This window comes from Semicossyphus pulcher, unplaced genomic scaffold, assembly GCF_022749685.1.
Source record: "Semicossyphus pulcher isolate SPU_LCO1_2020_fin unplaced genomic scaffold, fSemPul1.0.p SCAF_6, whole genome shotgun sequence".
In the NCBI taxonomy this organism is placed as follows: Eukaryota; Metazoa; Chordata; class Actinopteri; order Labriformes; family Labridae; genus Semicossyphus; species Semicossyphus pulcher.
In genome coordinates this window covers 19,652,965-19,674,095 of record NW_027211737.1, presented here as the reverse complement: position 1 = coordinate 19,674,095, position 21,131 = coordinate 19,652,965, and the positions used below count along the sequence as shown (strand labels likewise).

General features: G+C 43.2%; 1 protein-coding gene across 1 annotated transcript in view; it reads right to left on the bottom strand.

The window, feature by feature from the left end:
- Positions 1–1,426: 1,426 nt before the first annotated feature.
- vcana (versican a) overlaps positions 1,427–21,131 on the bottom strand; it is a 56,197-nt gene continuing 36,492 nt past the window's right edge. Inside the window, exons 6-12 of the mRNA XM_069682448.1 lie at positions 7,329–7,442; positions 7,064–7,177; positions 6,069–6,227; positions 5,800–5,882; positions 3,772–3,916; positions 3,461–3,643; positions 1,427–3,355 (exon numbers count right to left, since the gene is read on the bottom strand). Of these exons, the coding sequence (XP_069538549.1) occupies positions 3,204–3,355; positions 3,461–3,643; positions 3,772–3,916; positions 5,800–5,882; positions 6,069–6,227; positions 7,064–7,177; positions 7,329–7,442 (950 nt within the window). The 3' untranslated portion in view covers positions 1,427–3,203. The remainder of the gene's footprint in view (positions 3,356–3,460; positions 3,644–3,771; positions 3,917–5,799; positions 5,883–6,068; positions 6,228–7,063; positions 7,178–7,328; positions 7,443–21,131) is intronic.

Sequence of the window (21,131 nt, the reverse complement as noted above, 5' to 3'; positions counted from 1 at the left end):
GCAGGAAAATTACCATAAAATAAACCACTGTTGTTGGCATTGTAGATTTTGCAGGCTGTACGTTTACTTTGGTTTGCTTCTGTGGTTTCAGTCAAACGCTATACTGTCTTTTAGCAAGTCTAATTATGCTACATCACATAAACCCGTCACCCACAGGTATCCATATGCAGTAACCTGACAGGAAAATTGCAGGGTAATGAGTGAGTGATACACTGCATCAGACTACATAGAGTCTCAGGCGCCTGTCAAGCCCAAGAAGCTATCAGGAAGAGCCAGGGTGCCTTTCATTTCCAAACAAACCTAGAAAGCTTGTTAAATCCCGGGGCTGAGAGGTCTAGGTTTTGCTGCTGATCACCAATGAGACATCTGCATTTCATGAGGCAAGAATGTAGGTTTTTACTCTCGCTGGGGCATCTAGGAGCAGCCTTTAATCACAAGCCAAGTCTACTCTAATGACAGAGTGGGCAGGCACAGTGAAAACCACAGCAACCTCAACCTACATAAAGATTACATCCACAGACTTGATGTTGTTACCCTGGTTATGGTGCTTTGTGCTATTAGGCTACTTCAATGAGAACACCAATTCATTGCCATATAAGGAGACCCACTGGGAATACTTGTGGAACTCAAGAAGCTTCGGTTTTAACACCAAGGGAATTCAAGTGCTTCTTTTATGCAGGTATTTGACATTCAAAAGGAGCCACCTGCAGCCATGCTATCGACTGACAAAACTGTAGTGTGGTATACTAATGCAGGTTCACAGTTCTGCAACATCAGCCATTTCAGCATCACTTTTCTCTAACCCAGTGCTCCATATGTTTGCTATGATTCACATTACCATGTCCTATCTGCTCTTCCTCCTGAACCATCTGTCTACCAAGGCTTGTAATGCATGTCTGATAAGGTTTTCAGAAGTCTGGTTTATGTGCTAAAATTAGATTCTGGTATGATGTATAATTGTGATACACAGAAATATGTGTAAAATACAACGCAATGTTAATTGCATGCAGAGTCCCCATGAGTTGCATAAGTGCTTCACAGGGGGAAATGATATATTCACCCTGTACCCTGTGTATTAGGCAGACAGACTCAAGCCTATGGTTCAGTGTGATAGCACAACCTGCTGGTGGAACCGCTGCACTGCTAACTCCATGCAAAATTCCCCCGAGTATAAGAGGACACTTTCCAAGCAGAAAGACAAATATGGAGAATTTAGATATGCATTCAGCCAAAAACTGCATCTCTTTAAGAGGAAACCTCTGGAGATAGCCTACACAAACACAAGGAGAGCACGCACTCAAACACTATGAAGTGTTTGCCTTTCAAAACGTGGCTTGTAAAAAGTCCAACTTAAAAGTAATAATATCAATATATTTATTTTTATTTCTTTGGTGATTCAAAGCAGGAAAAACAGTTTGACCTCATTAAAAAAAACATCCCAGACATTCACATTGTAAAATAAAAAACAAACTGTTATAAATATAAAATGATATTATATGCACATTGAGGCTAAAACACACACACAGACATTCACAGGCAGACGGAACATTTTTCCATTAAAAAAATGCTGGAGACACACAAAATCATCCACATGTCCAAAAACTGTTAATGTTACAGGTCAATATTGCAGCCGATGGGGCCCTCTATATTCTTTGGTCCACTGTTGGCATTAAAGGCGTAAAAAGACATCCATTGTATCTTCTTCACTGCATCCCTTTTAGACAGTCCGTGATTGTGGCCGGTCTCCTTTTTGTGCATACAATAAAAATATATGAAGAGCACTGCTGGGCTAGGTTACAGCATCATATTTTACATGTGAGTATAAACCAAGTGAGGAGATCAAGAGCAGCTTGAAAATAAATTAAATGCATCTCTGCCTAAACAGCCGTTACGTTCAAGTCTTCTTGTTTGTTTCACAAAATACATTCTCTCAATGCTTGATTCCAATTGACCACAAAAACAGATATGTTAAGTTTGCAGAAGAAAAAACAAAAAAAACAAAAAAGCTACAGCGACAGAACGACAGATGAGAGCAAGACTCTTTGGTTTGTTACTATGAACAGCATTGCACATATTGTAAACATGCTGTAGCAACTAGCTGAACGTTATGCACTGAACACGAATGATAAGAAAACACAGGCTTCACGAGCCACACATCCCTTCTTTCGTTAAAAAAATGATGGACATCTATTTCCATCCGCGGATAAAGGCTTGTCAGTAAGTACTTGGAGAGCGCTCTCTCATATTAAATTGCTAAACACCATACAAAAGACAAATCAATATTTCTTTAATCCTCTCCTATAGGAATCTATCCATAAACGTTTCTGTTGACAAGACTTTGATGACATCCAGTGAAGGCTGGAGTTTCTTTTTGAGAGCTGCCACCACAAGGAAAGTCTCCAAGAGTAAACCGAGTGATTCATTGACATTTTCTTCTTCAGTGTATTTCCATCTGGAATCTGAATAACTGCCATGAACCCATGTTTCAGATTTTTTTGCTTCAATTGATTAGGCTCGTCGATTAAAGAAAGATGATTTATAAAGGTTCCAAGCATGTGATATAATGTTCTACTAATGTAAACAGTGAGTCCTTTGCATGATCCATCATTGACTCTGGTGCCTCCATTTGTGTTCTGAGAAACCAAACTTGGATCTCTTGACACAGAGCAAACAGTTAGAAATGAGAGGACTTCAATATGTATGCATATGCATGCATGTTCATTAAAACAGAGCCCAGCTTAAAACAGCATGACAAAATAATGGATTCCTTTACATAACATAAGCGCTATAATTTCACAACTTTTTTTTTTTTTAGGAATAAGGGACACTTATGGTGGTTTAAATAGCACAGTCGGTGTACAAAGGTGTTAGACAACAGTCAGGACTGTGGCCGAGGACAAAGACAAAAACTTCCGCAGATAAAAAAAAAAGAATAATGGGTGTCTCTTTTGATTTTCCAGTAGCCAGCTGAAAGTGTTTCATCCACCTTGGCATTGTTGTAAAACAGTGCCCCTTGATAAGAAAAGTCTTGTATCAATCTCCCTTCAGTAAAAGGCACTTCATAAGATTCCATCGTCATCCGAAATGCAAGAAAACTGCAGGTTATCCTCTTGTGCTATTCCTTTAAATCCTTTTCCTCTTTCCACACAAGCATCAACCACGTGTCCTCGTCTCAGGGAAAGCTGCACCACGTTTAATGGCAATCACTGTCTCTTCCGCTTATGCTCAGTCCTGTCTCTCCTCCCCCTGTAGCGCGGTAAGCGGAAGGCCTCGTCCTGCCATCTCTTGAAGTTGTTGATGCTGTAGAGACTATTGTGTTGATGTCGTCTGATGAAGGTCCTTTGATAGCTCGATGCTGTCAGGGAAAAACCATATATTTGATTTAATACAATGATAGGGCCGGGCCTATAATGTGGGAGAACAAAGTATATCTATTGAGAGCAATACTTAGTGTACTTACGGTTCATGCAGCTGATTTTTGGTATATCCCATTGCCCATTCCCACGACAACGGATAGTTGGGACATGTCTCTGAATGAAGCCTTTCCGGCACTCGTACCTCACCAGCGAGTTGATCTCATACCTCTCACGCTTCTTACCAAAGGTGTGAGCATTCTCCACAAGAGGGGGCTGGTTACAGGCCACTGAAAATCAGATGTGAGAATAACACGAGAGTGAGGATTTTTAAGGTAACGTATGGTGCTACATTTTTTATTATCTCCTCTCTATATAGATGCATTCAGTTAAGTAAGAGACAGTTTGCCCTTTTTACCTGTGCCTTTCTTGCAGGTGTAGGTGAGGTGGTAGTTGCAAGGAACATCATTCCATTGGCCGTCCTCATGCCATATCATCACTACACAATCCTCGCCGGAAGAGAAGAAGCTGTCAGGCTGGTTGGGCCTCCAGTTTTCATATTGCTGAAATAAGAGCAGAGTAAGGCATCAAGACGGGTTTTATATTCTTCAATCCAGTTTAAGTGCATGGTAACACAATGAAGACGAGAATGTGGTAAAGCTTGACAAGTCAGCTCATGTACTGTTACTACCTCCTACCTCCTCCAACAGAAGTTATCTAAAAACAGAGTTTCCCATCACTGTGATTCATATAATAACCTCAAGAGGGAGCACTAGCATGTTTCTGAAAGCCAAGTTAAACACAGCTGATTGACCAAATAATAATTTGTCTCCATGGACCCTTTCAGGCTCCTTGACTAACGCCAAAACCAACACATTTATAAAATGGCCTCATATGTTATAATAAACTATGCCAGCAAGATTACTACGCTGCCAATCCAACCAGCTTTTATAATGTGTATGGTTTTTAAAGTTACTAAAAGACAGTACTTCACAGTGCACTTCAATTAAAGTAATTAATGAGCAAGAGTAATCCCGTCTAATACTCGTCATGATCGGTGAAATGCTTGTAAATGTACAACTAAAGGGCTTCATGGAAGTGCTATGTCATTACCTCACACAGTGAGCATTCCTAGCACTATACATGTAATTCTGCAAACAAAAAAATCCACACACACACACACAGATGTGCATTTACACATTAATGCAGTATACACACAGCTGCTTTGCTGTGGGGCATTCAACCAGGAATTGATGCTACCTGAGGTCTTTCAGCGCATTCTAGGTTCAAACAGGCTCTTCAAAGCTGCCCCCCCCCTCCCCACCACACACACACACACACACACACACTCAACCAATCATGCCCCAAGGCTCTGCTACTCTGTCATTATGGTTAACAAACACACAGCAACTTCCTGCTCAGCTCAGTTCAGGTTAACAAATGAGTGACCCGTCAACTGCACAGCAGGCCTGCATCCTCCTCAAAATAATCAAACAAACTTTGATCACCCACACATGATCAAAGACACACTAACTTTGGTGTTTCAGTGCCCTGCTGTTATCAATAATTTTTCTTTCATTTTTTTTTTTCAATTTTTCCAAAGGTAAATATTTCACAGTTGTTTAAAAGCAGTCTTATTTATTATATTTAAATCCACTGGAGGTGACCACCCACCCAGACTCCCTGTGCTGCTTCTATCAACTTTTCTTCTAGGCACAGGTGCTGTCCATCTGTGTGTCTGCCGGCCTGGTGGCCCTTCCCCCCCGGGTGGCCCTTCTGGCTGGACCTTCTGATACATGTGGGGGTAGTAGAGGGATCATACCTGTCTACGCCTGCAAAACTCCCCTCTACAAAGCGTCACTCACACCCTCATTAAGCCTCAATCTCTCAGCTAGGCAGGGGTCTCCATAGGCGGCCTGTGTTTGTCTTTTAACCTCCGGGCCGTTTCTGTATCTCCCCTATCTCTGGTCCTGGAGGATTATCTTTGAAGTGAGGATCCGCACAACACAGAAGGACATAGTAATTTGCCACTTTCCTGTCTAGTGAGGAAACTCTTAAGCAGCTACAATCACTAAAGCAAACACACTTCCTCTTATGTAGTTTTTTTAAACTGCATTTATTAACAGTGTATATTACTCTCCCTTGCCTAGTCCTGAACATTGGATTGTGATCTTCTTGCATTGTTGCTGCTAATGGATTTTTTTGCGCTGTACTCATACTGAATAAACAGCAAGTACTGCATCAGATTTATGACCAGAGCAGTCCCCCACCAGGGTGTAGCGATATGAGGCAGAGGAGAGTACGTCATGAGAAAGTCACTACAGCCCAATAAATAAATTACTCTCCCTAGATGACCGTATTTGCATCAGCATCTTCTCCAAATATTTGCACTAAATCTGTGCCATGTTTTTTGAGACAGAATATGTGAGAAAGCAACCTATCTTACCATAGGCCTGCCGTCAGTCCAACGGAAGTCACTGTCATACATCTTATCATTCAGGCCGATCCACTGGTAGTCCTGTCCAAGACCTGCCATATAGGGTAGAATGAAACAGATTTAGTCTTCTTTTTCAGGACTGTTGACTGAATACATTTCCTGCATTTACAGTGCAACCACATTTGTCTATTTCTTATCGTTTAAAAGAAGATCTTGCGCTGGTTCAAACATGCTCCCGTATTTAGGATGAATTATCTTTGAGAGCAATCTTTACTTACGGTTGACATACTGTTGCTCCTCGTGGGAGAGAATGCTGGAGAGATGAGCCCCGTGCATGCGACACTCTCTCTCTGCTGTGTCCCAGTTTCTTCTATGGGGGAAGTACCTGTAGCAGTGGCCCTGAAACTTGTGCCAGCCATAGTCACATGTTTCTGTATCTGAAGGGACAGAAAGACAGAGGGAATGAGGAACACAGGTAAAAACTGATTGGCAACAGTTAACAGCAATGCAATGATTGAAGGACAAACTTGTCTCCTGGTCAGACATTGATATAAGCTTCATCTTTGATACATCTATTGCTGTATTGTTTTTGTGCATTATAAAAAAACATACTACAGCAACTCAGTTTGTTCCCGTTCTCAATCTAGCTTTCAAACATTAAGAAGAAAAACAGACTCTTTCTCTGGGTTGCTCCTTTTCATGTTACTTTTTCTTTCTCACTCCTGGCAAAACTTTCTAAGACAGCAGCTGAGTCTGAGTCCACAATCTGGGTGTGATTCACTGATGAGTGATCCTGAGCAAATTTAGGGTGTAGACATTGGTTAAGAGAAATCAGCCAAGAAACATGATGCTTGGCTTCAACAAACTTGGAATAAAAGTAAAACACAACTGGGATATATTGGAACTTCAGAATAAATCCATACACTATGTTCTGGTAATACCTTGTGTAGAAACGATTTGTGATGTCCTTGGTAAAAATATCAAGCAGTGATTTGAGGACTAAGACACCAAACTTTATTGGTAAAGTATTATGGTATATCCCAGGGACTCAGGTGAGCAATTACACTGAGTGTCAAAACACACTATAGTATGCAGGACCTGCAATTATTTATTGTATCATAACAGGAAAATAGTGTTAGATGAGTCTATTTGATTGAGATGAATGGTTGGAACCAGCTACAGCACAAATGACAAGAAAAAGCTTTCATCAATCTGAACCAGAACACTCAGAAATACATTTTGAAGAATCCATAAAATAACACCACAAACTTACCCTCCTCACAAAACAGCCCAGAGTAGCTTGGGAGGCACATACATATGAAGGAAGCCAGCCCGTCAACACATGTACCTCCATTGCGACAAGGGTTTGACTGGCAGTCATCAACATCTACATAAAAAAACAGAAATAATTAATAAGAAAAGAGAGCCAAAATAACTCCTAGTGCTGGCATTAATAAAAGTTATTTCAGAATGAATTTAATGTTTCTGGGCTGAAAGCAGAGAGATATTTGTGAAATTCCTCATTCAAAGTATCCTACCTGTTTCACACCGGTCACCACCGTACCCAGGAGCACAGCTACATGTATAGATGCTGCCACTCTGGTAGCAAGATCCTCCGTTCAGACAAATGTCTTCCAAACAGGAGTTACCTTCTGTAAAGACATGAAAAATAGCAAAAACAAAGTTGTTTTAAACGGGAATATATTCTGAGTTCACGCATTTTGTTGTATTCTAATGAAAGCCATTTGAAGAAACGTACCTGGAATTTCAACGGTCTCGCCAACAACAGTGTGCCCCAAGCCTATGTTAGGCAGCACAGTTGTTTCCTCCGCTCCTAGAGGTTGTCCTCCCCCATTGAGTGATGGGAGTTCAGGTATGTCACTGTTGAGTGATTGAAGTTCAGGTATGTCACTGTTCAGCGTATTATTCCCCTCAGAGAAAGATGATGGAGTAGTGGCTATGGTTGCAACAAACACCGGCTGGCTTTGTTCTTGGGCTACTGTCGTTGTGATCTCTGTAGAGGTCATTATGGGTAATACAGTGTGAGGAGAAACATCTCCCTGACTAACAGACTCCAACTTTGAAGCTGTGGTAGCATCTATCTTGTATACAGTCTGGATTTCACCCGGGGACAGAGACTGCTCCTCCATATTGCTGAAATTTGGCTTCTTTGTAGTCGTCATCTCTCCAGACAAACTCTCAGAGCTGACTGACGAGCTCTCAGAACTGACTGACCCACTTTCAGCCTTAGTGCTAATGTTGGACGGTGACTTAGTTGTGACAGGTAATTGCTCAGAGGTTATGTTCACATCCTCAAGACCATTTAGTTTAACAGTGCTTGCTGTGGACATGCTTTCTTCTGAGCTGCTGGAGCTTCTTGAACCGCTCTCAGAACTGGAGGAGGGTGCGGCACTGTTGGGAGGTGAGGCAGCAGGTAAAATAGTGATTGCTTCTGCCTCCACTACAGGTGACTTTGTTTTATTTTCTTCTGAGCTACTGTCAGTACTACTCACTGAGTCAAAAGGATGACTATCAGATGTTTGAGAAACAACAGGTGATTCTGTACTGTACACTGCTACTTTTCTTGGTGTTGTATTTTCATTTAATGGGGGAGCCTTTTCTAATATGCTTGGGTTTTGTCCATTATAATCTGGGAAGTCATCAGGTCCATAACCTCCACTGGAATAATCTGAATCTGGAGTTTGGTCAATCCTCACACCACTTGAGAGATGATCAACAGTAGGTTTAACTTCCCTATCTTCTACAGAAGAAGATACAGTTTCAGACACAGAGGAGGTGGCACCTGAAATTGAAGCCACCGATGGAGTTTCAGTGCTGAACAGTGAAGACACAGTAGGTGATGAAATATTTTTTGCTTGCACTGAAAGTAAGGACGTTGTTGCCTCTAGATTTGGTTCAACTGAACTCTCTGCAGATGTTGAGCCTAAGTCTGTAGAAGATGCAGTCTCAGCAGCAGCAGTTTCTTCTTCAGGTCTTGTAGATTTGTAAGTTTCAAGTTTTGGAGTTGTGTTTTCAACCTTGGCGTGCTCTGTTCCTGTAGAATATACTGATTCATCTGTTGGATGTGAAGTTATTGCCAAATCAGTTGATGTTTCAAGGAGGTCACTGCCTTTGTTGATGCTACCTTCAGCAAAAGTTGAAACTTCTATGGTTATAGGTGCTTTGCTTGGTGCCTCAGCTGCCTTTTGTTCTTGTGACGTGGTTCTTACTCCACTCTGGGTGGTCAAATCACTAGGGTCCACATGCTTGCTTGTCTTCTCACTGGGTAAAACGGGGCTAGTTGTGGACAAGACAGTTTTCTCTGAGATGTCAATATGGGGATGATGAGTGAATGTGATTTCAGATCTGGCCTGTTGGAAGGACAACTCAGATGGTGTTGTATCTGGTTCAGGAACAAAGGTGGTGACAAAATGAACCATGACATCAGGCTGTGTCGTGCTTTGTAAAGAAGACACCGGTGATGTAGAAATAGAGGTGATGTGGTCCATTGTGCTCACGTCATGTGCTGGGGCTGATGTTGCTCCATCAGTAGGGGATGGAACTTCTCTGAGGTTCTCTGAGGTTATCGCACTCCTTTCACTTTCATTGTCTTGGTCCATTGTGGTGGGGTTTTGCGCTTGAGTGCCTACAGTCTTTCCACTATCAGATGTCACTGTCGTAGGTGATGCAGTTGCGCCATATGAGATCTCACCAACTGAGCCCTCCATACCTTCATCATGTGTGTTACTTGGCTCTGAAAATCTATCAGTGTTGTAGGGAGAGGATAGTGTTGTTGTAGATAGAATTTGGTCCATTTTCATTGTACTGCGCAGAGGATCAGCTGTCAGTGTCGCAGACTCTGTCACATCAGTGTGATAATTTGACCTGTCCTCCCCAGTAACATCAGGATATGATGTGACAATTGGCTTCCTAGTACTATAGAGAATGGAAGCAGCACTTGATACTGCCATTTCAGATTCAGGTGAGGTAATTGAAAATCTTACTGGTGCGGCCTTCACTGTTGAAGCATTCATTGTACCAGAAGTTTGAGCGCTTGAGTCACTATTATTTACATCTAACACAGAGGTGACATATGGTTTCACCGTGCTAAGAAGAGAAAAGGAAGCACTTGTTGACTTTGCAACATCTGCATGGGCAACAGTTGGGTTCTCAGTGCTTAAGAGTGAAGAGGCTATAATGGCTGTGGTTGTGGAGGATATGGACTTTTCTTTTTCAACTGTGTTGACCATGTACTCTTCACTGGACACCACATTGGCTGAGCTTGTGTCAGATTTTTCACTTAAGGTTTGAGAAGGGAAAGATGAGGATGTGGTGAGCTCAGTGACAGACTCATTATCATCATCAGTGTCCTCAACTGATAAATCACCAGTCACAAGATCTGGAACTGGTTTGGTGCTGGTCTCAATAGGGAAAACTGTATGTGGTGTAGTAGAATAATCAGAGCTTGACTTTATGGGCACAGTAGTAGCTGGAGTGGCATGTGGTGCCATTATCTCTTCACTGGATGTCTCCATACTAAAAACACCTTCAGCAGTTGATGGTTTTGATGTTGATGACAAATCTGTGGCTGAAGTTGCGCGTAAAGTTTCTGGTGTAGGAGTAGCGTTATCAGTTCCTGAGCCCTCTGGTTCTTCTGATACCACAAACGTCTGTGTCATTGTAACTGCCGTGACACCTCCAGCTTCCTCTGTCTGGATAGTGGGGTAGAATGAAGAAGAGGGAACTATGGACATAGTATCAGCATCAATGATAGTCTCATCTATGATGAGAAGCTCAGGAGTGGGGCTACCTTCCTTCATACTGTCTGTAACTGTAGAGAAAAGGCCATTTTCATCTTTTGCATCCTCTGTAAATATGATGGTTGTGCTGGTTGATGGTTTAGACATATGCAGGACCATGGTGGGTGTTTGTTCTGTTAAGTCAGTCTTTGTTTGGCTGCCATTGGGAGTAATGATCACAACCTGTTGGTCTGTTACAGTGTGATATACAATGGAGGGGATGGGAGTGGACATTTCTACGAAACCATCATGCTTTTGTTGACTGCTAGAACTTATTGTAGTTATGTCACCTGTTGTGTGTTCTCCAACTGATGCTCCAACTGAAAGGGGGGGCATCGTATATTGTTGTTGTTGCATATGAGTTGTATATGAGGATTGTGTTATGTGCTCAGCTACAGTAATATCATCTTTCCCAGTTTTCAAGACAGGAGCCTCTGTTGCTTCATAAGTGGGGCTTTCTGTATCCATAGTAATGTCAAGCTCCTGTGAGGAAACCTTCTCATCCGAGGTTGCTGTAATTGAAACAAAGGTTTCAGTTTCACCTGTTGCCTCCCCAAAGGAGATGCTCTCTATCACTGATGGCTTTGAGGTGAACATCCCAGTAGTTTGGTTGCCAGAACTCACTCCCTCTGTAAAAGCAAAGGCTGGACTTGTTGTTTTTTCAGTTGCAGATTCAACTGACTGGGTAGATGTGACCGTATATTCCATTGTCATGATTGGCTTCTCGGTGCTGTAGGCAGAAGAAGCTGCAGTTACATCAGACATTCCACTTTCACCTTCTGTTGCTGTTTTAGATTTCTCTGTGCTGAACAAGAAAGACGCTGCACTCCTTGTACTTTCAGCAGACGCACTTTCATGAGATGCTGTTGTTACTGTTGGTTTCTTCGGCCATACAGTAGAATTCACTTTTGGAAGTACATCAACAGTATGGTCACTTGATCCATACTCATCTGTGTACATTAAACTTGTGCGGGAGGGAGCAGTACTACTCATAGGTGAATCAGCCGGCCTTTCAGTAGGTGTATGTGTTTGAACCTCATCAGTGGACTTCTTTGTTGTTTGTTCACGTAGGTCCTCCTCGGTAGGAGCAATAGGGCCAGGAGCCAAAGTGATTTGTTTTGTTGCTGCTACAGTAGTGGACATAGCAGAAGAACTTGTGACAGGTACAAATGCAGTTGACCTATTGAAAATGTCAGCATCTGAAGTTTCGTCCTCAACTACAGCATCATCTGTAAAGACCCCACTGCCCTGCTCAGTAATATAAATCTCAGTGCTTGTCATGTGTGGTGACTGGGTTGATGACATTAATTCCTTGGAAAGCAGCGTACTGGAGTGAGTTGAGGATTCTACGCTTAAAATGTCAGATGTTGTCTCAGTCTCATCTGTGGCAACAGCAAATTCATCCTGGGCTTTTTTTGTGGGCTCACTTGATCCCTCTGCACCAGATCCATCTGTACTTGACTCAAAATCATCCACTTCATTTGAGTAACCAGAGTTCTCCATGTCAATGTAAGTAGAGGTTTCCTTTGACGTAAACACTGTTACACCGGGGATTGCCATGGGTTGAGAGGTTTTAATTGTTTGGGGACTTGTAACAGTTAAAGGTTCTTGTGTTCTTGAACTTTCTTCCTTAACAACTGTGGATGAAATTGACGGGTTAAATGTGGATGTTGATAAGGTTGTACTTTCCGCAGAGGGATTCTCTGTAGCTGTTGCTAGGGATGTAACATCTGTGGATGCATATATTTCATCTCCTGAACACTCTTCTGTAGAATCACCACTTCCTGACCCAGACTCGGATATTGTCATCTCTGTTGGCTGAATTGTATCTGTTACTGAAGAGAATTGGGTTTTGCTTTGAGGTTTGCTGAAGGCAGTGTATGGCATTGTTGTAGGTTTCTCAGTAGTGTAGAGAGAAGAAACTATGGTTACATGAGATGTTATTTCACTTGTTTCAGTTTCAGGTATAACTGTTGCGTATAAAGGACTCTCAGTGTCAATCATTGAAGATGCCGTAGTGACTGGGTTTGCTGTTGAGATAGTAGTTGCTGTGATATGGAACTCATCAGTGATATCTGTAATCTTGTCTTCAGAACCCTCAAAATAAGTGGTAGTAAGGAAAGATGAAGTCTCAGGTTTTGTGCTTGAACCGCTGAATGAGGGACTGGGCTGCACTGTTGTAGTTTCACCACTGATACTTGTATCCTCATAGCCTGAAACATCAGATGATGAAACAGGAGATGTTGTTGGTGCCTCAGCGCTGAAAAGAGACGATTTAACTGTGACATGGGAGATCGTAGTGAACATGGTTTGGGTTTGGTCACCTGATCCGTCGTCCTCTGATGAAGTCAAAAGAGAGCTTTGCTCGGTCTTCCTAGAAAATGGTGTTACTGGGGAACTTTCTGTACGATCTGTGGAACTACTATCTTCTTCAGTGACTGCCATTGCTGTTGGCTTCTCCGTGCTAAACAATGAGGAGGCTGTAGCACGTGAAGTTTCTTTGACCGAGACCTCGGTAGTCTGATCCCCTGAGCTCTCTTCATCTGTTGTTGGAAAAGAAGAACTTGTCACTGGAGTAGCTGATTGTTTCTCAGTCTGACTTGTTGCTGCAGTCTCTTCTGGTTCAAGTGTTACTGACGTTGGCTTCTCTGTACTGTATGATGATGAAGCTGCAGTAACAGCTGTTTTGAGAGTATCACTTGTTTCAGTTTCACGTGATGCTGTGACTGATGGTGACTCTGTGCTTGACATAAAAGAGATAGTAGTTGCTGAGATAAGGGACTCATCAGTGATATCTGTAATCTTGTCTTCAGAACCCTCAAAATAAGTGGTAGTAAGTAGAGATGCTGTCTCAGGTTTTGTGGTTGAACCGCTGAATGAGGGACTGGGCTGCACTGTTGTAGTTTCACCACTGATACTTGTATCCTCATAGCCTGAAACATCAGATGATGAAACAGGAGATGTTGTTGGTGCCTCAGTGCTGAAAAGAGACGATTTAACTGTGACATGGGAGATCGTAGTGAACATGGTTTGGGTTTGGTCACCTGATCCGTCGTCCTCAGATGAAGTCAAAAGAGAGCTTTGCTCGGTCTTTCCAGAAAATGGTGTTACTGGGGAACTTTCTGTACGATCTGAGGAACTACTATCTTCTGCAGTGACTGCCATTGCTGTTGGCTTCTCCGTGCTAAACAATGAGGAGGCTGTAGGACGTGAAGTTTCTTTGACCGAGATCTCGGTAGTCTGATCCCCTGAGCTCTCTTCATCTGTTGTTGGAAGAGAAGAACTTGTCACTGGAGTAGCTGATTGTTTCTCAGTCTGACTTGTTGCTGCAGTCTCTTCTGGTTCAAGTGTTACTGACGTTGTCTTCTCTGTACTGTATGATGATGAAGCTGCAGTAACAGCTGTTTTGAGAGTATCACTTGTTTCAGTTTCACGTGATGCTGTGACTGATGGTGACTCTGTGCTTGACATAAAAGAGATAGTAGTTGCTGGGATAAGGGACTCATCAGTGATATCTGTAATCTTGTCTTCAGAACCCTCAAAATAAGTGGTAGTAAGGAAAGATGCTGTCTCAGGTTTTGTGCTTGAACCGCTGAATGAGGGACTGGGCTGCACTGTTGTAGTTTCACCACTGATACTTGTATCCTCATAGCCTGAAACATCAGATGATGAAACGGGAGATGTTGTTGGTGCCTCAGTGCTGTAGAGAGATGATTTAGCTGTGACATGGGAGATCGTAGTGAACATGGTTTGGGTTTGGTCACCTGATCCGTCGTCCTCTGATGAAGTCAAAAGAGAGCTTTGCTCGGTCTTCCTAGAAAATGGTGTTACTGGGGAACTTTCTGTACGATCTGTGGAACTACTATCTTCTTCAGTGACTGCCATTGCTGTTGGCTTCTCCGTGCTAAACAATGAGGAGGCTGTAGCACGTGAAGTTTCTTTGACCGAGACCTCGGTAGTCTGATCCCCTGAGCTCTCTTCATCTGTTGTTGGAAAAGAAGAACTTGTCACTGGAGTAGCTGATTGTTTCTCAGTCTGACTTGTCGCTGCAGTCTCTTCTGGTTCAAGTGTAACTGACGTAGGCTTCTCTGTACTGTATGATGATGAAGCTGCAGTAACAGCTGTTTTGAGAGTATCACTTGTTTCAGTTTCACGTGATGCTGTGACTGATGGTGACTCTGTGCTTGACATAAAAGAGATAGTAGTTGCTGGGATAAGGGACTCATCAGTGATATCTGTAATCTTGTCTTCAGAACCCTCAAAATAAGTGGTAGTAAGTAGAGATGCTGTCTCAGGTTTTGTGGTTGAACCGCTGAATGAGGGACTGGGCTGCACTGTTGTAGTTTCACCACTGATACTTGTATCCTCATAGCCTGAAACATCAGATGATGAAACAGGAGATGTTGTTGGTGCCTCAGTGCTGAAAAGAGACGATTTAACTGTGACATGGGAGATCGTAGTGAACATGGTTTGGGTTTGGTCACCTGATCCGTCGTCCTCAGATGAAGTCAAAAGAGAGCTTTGCTCGGTCTTTCCAGAAAATGGTGTTACTGGGGAACTTTCTGTACGATCTGAGGAACTACTATCTTCTGCAGTGACTGCCATTGCTGTTGGCTTCTCCGTGCTAAACAATGAGGAGGCTGTAGGACGTGAAGTTTCTTTGACCGAGATCTCGGTAGTCTGATCCCCTGAGCTCTCTTCATCTGTTGTTGGAAGAGAAGAACTTGTCACTGGAGTAGCTGATTGTTTCTCAGTCTGACTTGTTGCTGCAGTCTCTTCTGGTTCAAGTGTTACTGACGTTGTCTTCTCTGTACTGTATGATGATGAAGCTGCAGTAACAGCTGTTTTGAGAGTATCACTTGTTTCAGTTTCACGTGATGCTGTGACTGATGGTGACTCTGTGCTTGACATAAAAGAGATAATAGTTGCTGGGATAAGGGACTCATCACTGAAATCTGTAATCTTGTCTTCAGAACCCTCAAAATAAGTGGTAGTAAGGAAAGATGCTGTCTCAGGTTTTGTGCTTGAACCGCTGAATGAGGGACTGGGCTGCACTGTTGTAGTTTCACCACTGATACTTGTATCCTCATAGCCTGAAACATCAGATGATGAAACGGGAGATGTTGTTGGTGCCTCAGTGCTGTAGAGAGATGATTTAGCTGTGACATGGGAGATCGTAGTGAACATGGTTTGGGTTTGGTCACCTGATCCGTCGTCCTCTGATGAAGTCAAAAGAGAGCTTTGCTCGGTCTTCCTAGAAAATGGTGTTACTGGGGAACTTTCTGTACGATCTGTGGAACTACTATCTTCTTCAGTGACTGCCATTGCTGTTGGCTTCTCCGTGCTAAACAATGAGGAGGCTGTAGCACGTGAAGTTTCTTTGACCGAGACCTCGGTAGTCTGATCCCCTGAGCTCTCTTCATCTGTTGTTGGAAAAGAAGAACTTGTCACTGGAGTAGCTGATTGTTTCTCAGTCTGACTTGTCGCTGCAGTCTCTTCTGGTTCAAGTGTTACTGACGTTGTCTTCTCTGTACTGTATGATGATGAAGCTGCAGTAACAGCTGTTTTGAGAGTATCACTTGTTTCAGTTTCACGTGATGCTGTGACTGATGGTGACTCTGTGCTTGACATAAAAGAGATAGTAGTTGCTGGGATAAGGGACTCATCAGTGATATCTGTAATCTTGTCTTCAGAACCCTCAAAATAAGTGGTAGTAAGGAAAGATGCTGTCTCAGGTTTTGTGGTTGAACCGCTGAATGAGGGACTGGGCTGCACTGTTGTAGTTTCACCACTGATACTTGTATCCTCATAGCCTGAAACATCAGATGATGAAACAGGAGATGTTGTTGGTGCCTCAGTGCTGAAAAGAGACGATTTAACTGTGACATGGGAGATCGTAGTGAACATGGTTTGGGTTTGGTCACCTGATCCGTCGTCCTCAGATGAAGTCAAAAGAGAGCTTTGCTCGGTCTTTCCAGAAAATGGTGTTACTGGGGAACTTTCTGTACGATCTGAGGAACTACTATCTTCTGCAGTGACTGCCATTGCTGTTGGCTTCTCCGTGCTAAACAATGAGGAGGCTGTAGGACGTGAAGTTTCTTTGACCGAGATCTCGGTAGTCTGATCCCCTGAGCTCTCTTCATCTGTTGTTGGAAGAGAAGAACTTGTCACTGGAGTAGCTGATTGTTTCTCAGTCTGACTTGTTGCTGCAGTCTCTTCTGGTTCAAGTGTTACTGACGTTGTCTTCTCTGTACTGTATGATGATGAAGCTGCAGTAACAGCTGTTTTGAGAGTATCACTTGTTTCAGTTTCACGTGATGCTGTGACTGATGGTGACTCTGTGCTTGACATAAAAGAGATAGTAGTTGCTGGGATAAGGGACTCATCACTGAAATCTGTAATCTTGTCTTCAGAACCCTCAAAATAAGTGGTAGTAAGGAAAGATGCTGCTTCAAATTCTGTGGTTGAACCGCTGAATGAGGGACTGGGCTGCACTGTTGTAGTTTCACCACTGATACTTGTATCCTCATAGCCTGAAACATCAGTTAATGAAACGGAAGATTTTGTTGGTGCCTCAGTGCTGTAGAGAGACGATTTAGCTGTGACATGGGAGATCGTAGTGAACATGGTTTGGGTTTGGTCACCTGATCCGTCGTCCTCTGATGAAGTCAAAAGAGAGCTTTGCTGGGTCTTTCCAGAAAATGGTGTTACTGGGGAACTTTCTGTACGATCTGTGGAACTACTATCTTCTTCAGTGACTGCCATTGCTGTTGGCTTCTCCGTGCTAAACAATGAGGAGGCTGTAGGACGTGAAGTTTCTTTGACCGAGACCTCGGTAGTCTGATCCCCTGAGCTCTCTTCATCTGTTGTTGGAAAAGAAGAACTTGTCACTGGAGTAGCTGATTGTTTCTCAGTCTGACTTGTTGCTGCAGTCTCTTCTGGTTCAAGTGTTACTGACGTTGGCTTCTCTGTACTGTATGATGATGAAGCTGCAGTAACAGCTGTTTTGAGAGTATCCCTTGTTTCAGTTTCACGTGATGCTGTGACTGATGGTGACTCTGTGCTTGACATAAAAGAGATAGTAGTTGCTGGGATAAGGGACTCATCAGTGATATCTGTAATCTTGTCTTCAGAACCCTCAAAATAAGTGGTAGAAAGGAAAGATGCTGTCTCAGGTTTTGTGCTTGAACTGCTGAATGAGGGACTGGGCTGCACTGTTGTAGTTTCACCACTGATACTTGTATCCTCATAGCCTGAAACACCAGATGATGAAACAGGAGATGTTGTTGGTGCCTCAGTGCTGTAGAGAGACGATGTAGCTGTGACATGGGAGATCGTAGTGAACATGGTTTGGGTTTGGTCACCTGATCCGTCGTCCTCAGATGAAGTCAAAAGAGAGCTTTGCTCGGTCTTTCCAGAAAATGGTGTTACTGGGGAACTTTCTGTACGATCTGTGGAACTACTATCTTCTTCAGTGACTGCCATTGCTGTTGGCTTCTCCATGCTAAACAATGAGGAGGCTGTAGAACGTGAAGTTTCTTTGACCGAGACCTCGGTAGTCTGATCCCCTGAGCTCTCTTCATCTGTTGTTGGAAAAGAAGAACTTGTCACTGGAGTAGCTGATTGTTTCTCAGTCTGACTAGTTGCTGCAGTCTCTTCTGGTTCAAGTGTTACTGACGTTGGCTTCTCTGTACTGTATGATGATGAAGCTGCAGGAACAGCTGTTTTGAGAGTATCACTTGTTTCAGTTTCATGTGATGCTGTGACTGATGGTGACTCTGTGCTTGACATAAAAGAGATAGTAGTTGCTGGGATAAGGGACTCATCACTGATATCTGGAATCTTGTCTTCAGAACCCTCAAAATAAGTGGTAGTAAGGAGAAATGCTGCTTCAAATTCTGTGGTTGAACCGCTGAATGAGGGACTGGTCTGCACTGTTGTAGTTTCACCACTGATACTTGTATCCTCATAGCCTGAAACATCAGATGATGAAACGGGAGATGTTGTTGGTGCCTCAGTGCTGTAGAGAGACGATTTAGCTGTGACATGGGAGATCGTAGTGAACATGGTTCGGGTTTGGTCACCTGATCCGTCGTCCTCTGATGAAGTCAAAAGAGAGCTTTGCTCGGTCTTCCTAGAAAATGGTGTTACTGGGGAACTTTCTGTACGATCTGTGGAACTACTATCTTCTTCAGTGACTGCCATTGCTGTTGGCTTCTCCGTGCTAAACAATGAGGAGGCTGTAGGACGTGAAGTTTCTTTGACCGAGACCTCGGTAGTCTGATCCCCTGAACTCTCTTCATCTGTTGTTGGAAGAGAAAAACTTGACACTGGAGTAGCTGATTGTTTCTCAGTCTGACTTGTTGCTGCAGTCTCTTCTGGTTCAAGTGTTACTGACGTTGGCTTCTCTGTACTGTATGATGATGAAGCTGCAGTAACGGCTGTTTTGAGAGTATCACTTGTTTCAGTTTCCCTCGATGCTGTGACTGATGGTGACTCTGTGCTTGACATAAAAGAGATAGTAGTTGCTGGGATAAGGGACTCATCAGTGATATCTGTAATCTTGTCTTCAGAACCCTCAAAATAAGTGGTAGTAAGGAAAGATGCTGTCTCAGGTTTTGTGCTTGAACCGCTGAATGAGGGACTGGGCTGCACTGTTGTAGTTTCACCACTGATACTTGTATCCTCATAGCCTGAAACATCAGATGATGAAATGGGAGATGTTGTTGGTGCCTCAGTGCTGTAGAGAGACGATTTAGCTGTGACATGGGAGATCGTAGTGAACATGGTTTGGGTTTGGTCACCTGATCCGTCGTCCTCTGATGAAGTCAAAAGAGAGCTTTGCTCGGTCTTCCTAGAAAATGGTGTTACTGGGGAACTTTCTGTACGATCGGTGGAACTACTATCTTCTTCAGTGACTGCCATTGCTGTTGGCTTCTCCGTGCTGAACAATGAGGAGGCTGTAGGACGTGAAGTTTCTTTGACCGAGACCTCGGTAGTCTGATCCCCTGAACTCTCTTCATCTGTTGTTGGAAGAGAAGAACTTGACACTGGAGTAGCTGATTGTTTCTCAGTCTGACTTGTTGCTGCAGTCTCTTCTGGTTCAAGTGTTACTGACGTTGGCTTCTCTGTACTGTATGATGATGAAGCTGCAGTAACGGCTGTTTTGAGAGTATCACTTGTTTCAGTTTCACGTGATGCTGTGACTGATGGTGACTCTGTGCTTGACATAAAAGAGATAGTAGCTGCTGGAATAAGGGACTCATCAGTGATATCTGTAATCTTGTCTTCAGAACCCTCAAAATAAGTGGTAGTAAGGAGAGATGCTGCTTCAAATTCTGTGGTTGAACCGCTGAATGAGGGACTGGGCTGCACTGTTGTAGTTTCACCACTGATACTTGTATCCTCATAGCCTGAAACATCAGATGATGAAACGGGAGATGTTGTTGGTGCCTCAGTGCTGTAGAGAGACGATTTAGCTGTGACATGGGAGATCGTAGTGAACATGGTTTGGGTTTGGTCACCTGATCCGTCGTCCTCTGATGAAGTCAAAAGAGAGCTTTGCTCGGTCTTCCTAGAAAATGGTGTTACTGGGGAACTTTCTGTACGATCGGTGGAACTACTATCTTCTTCAGTGACTGCCATTGCTGTTGGCTTCTCCGTGCTAAACAATGAGGAGGCTGTAGGACGTGAAGTTTCTTTGACCGAGACCTCGGTAGTCTGATCCCCTGAGCTCTCTTCATCTGTTGTTGGAAGAGAAGAACTTGACACTGGAGTAGCTGATTGTTTCTCAGTCTGACTTGTTGCTGCAGTCTCTTCTGGTTCAAGTGTTACTGATGTTGGCTTCTCTGTACTGTATGATGATGAAGCTGCAGTAACAGCTGTTTTGAGAGTATCACTTGTTTCAGTTTCACGTGATGCTGTGACTGATGGTGACTCTGTGCTTGACATAAAAGAGATAGTAGTTGCTGGGATATGGGACTCATCAGTGATATCTGTAATCTTGTCTTCAGAACCCTCAAAATAAGTGGTAGTAAGTAGAGATGCTGCTTCAAATTCTGTGGTTGAACCGCTGAATGAGGGACTGGGCTGCACTGTTGTAGTTTCACCACTAATACTTGTATCCTCATAGCCTGAAACATCAGATGATGAAACGGGAGATGTTGTTGGTGCCTCAGTGCTGTAGAGAGACGATTTAGCTGTGACATGGGAGATCGTAGTGAACATGGTTTGGGTTTGGTCACCTGATCCGTCGTCCTCAGATGAAGTCAAAAGAGAGCTTTGCTCGGTCTTCCTAGAAAATGGTGTTACTGGGGAACTTTCTGTACGATCGGTGGAACTACTATCTTCTTCAGTGACTGCCATTGCTGTTGGCTTCTCCGTGCTAAACAATGAGGAGGCTGTAGGACGTGAAGTTTCTTTGACTGAGACCTCGGTAGTCTGATCCCCTGAACTATCTTCATCTGTTGTTGGAAGAGAAGAACTTGACACTGGAGTAGCTGATTGTTTCTCAGTCTGACTTGTTGCTGCAGTCTCTTCTGG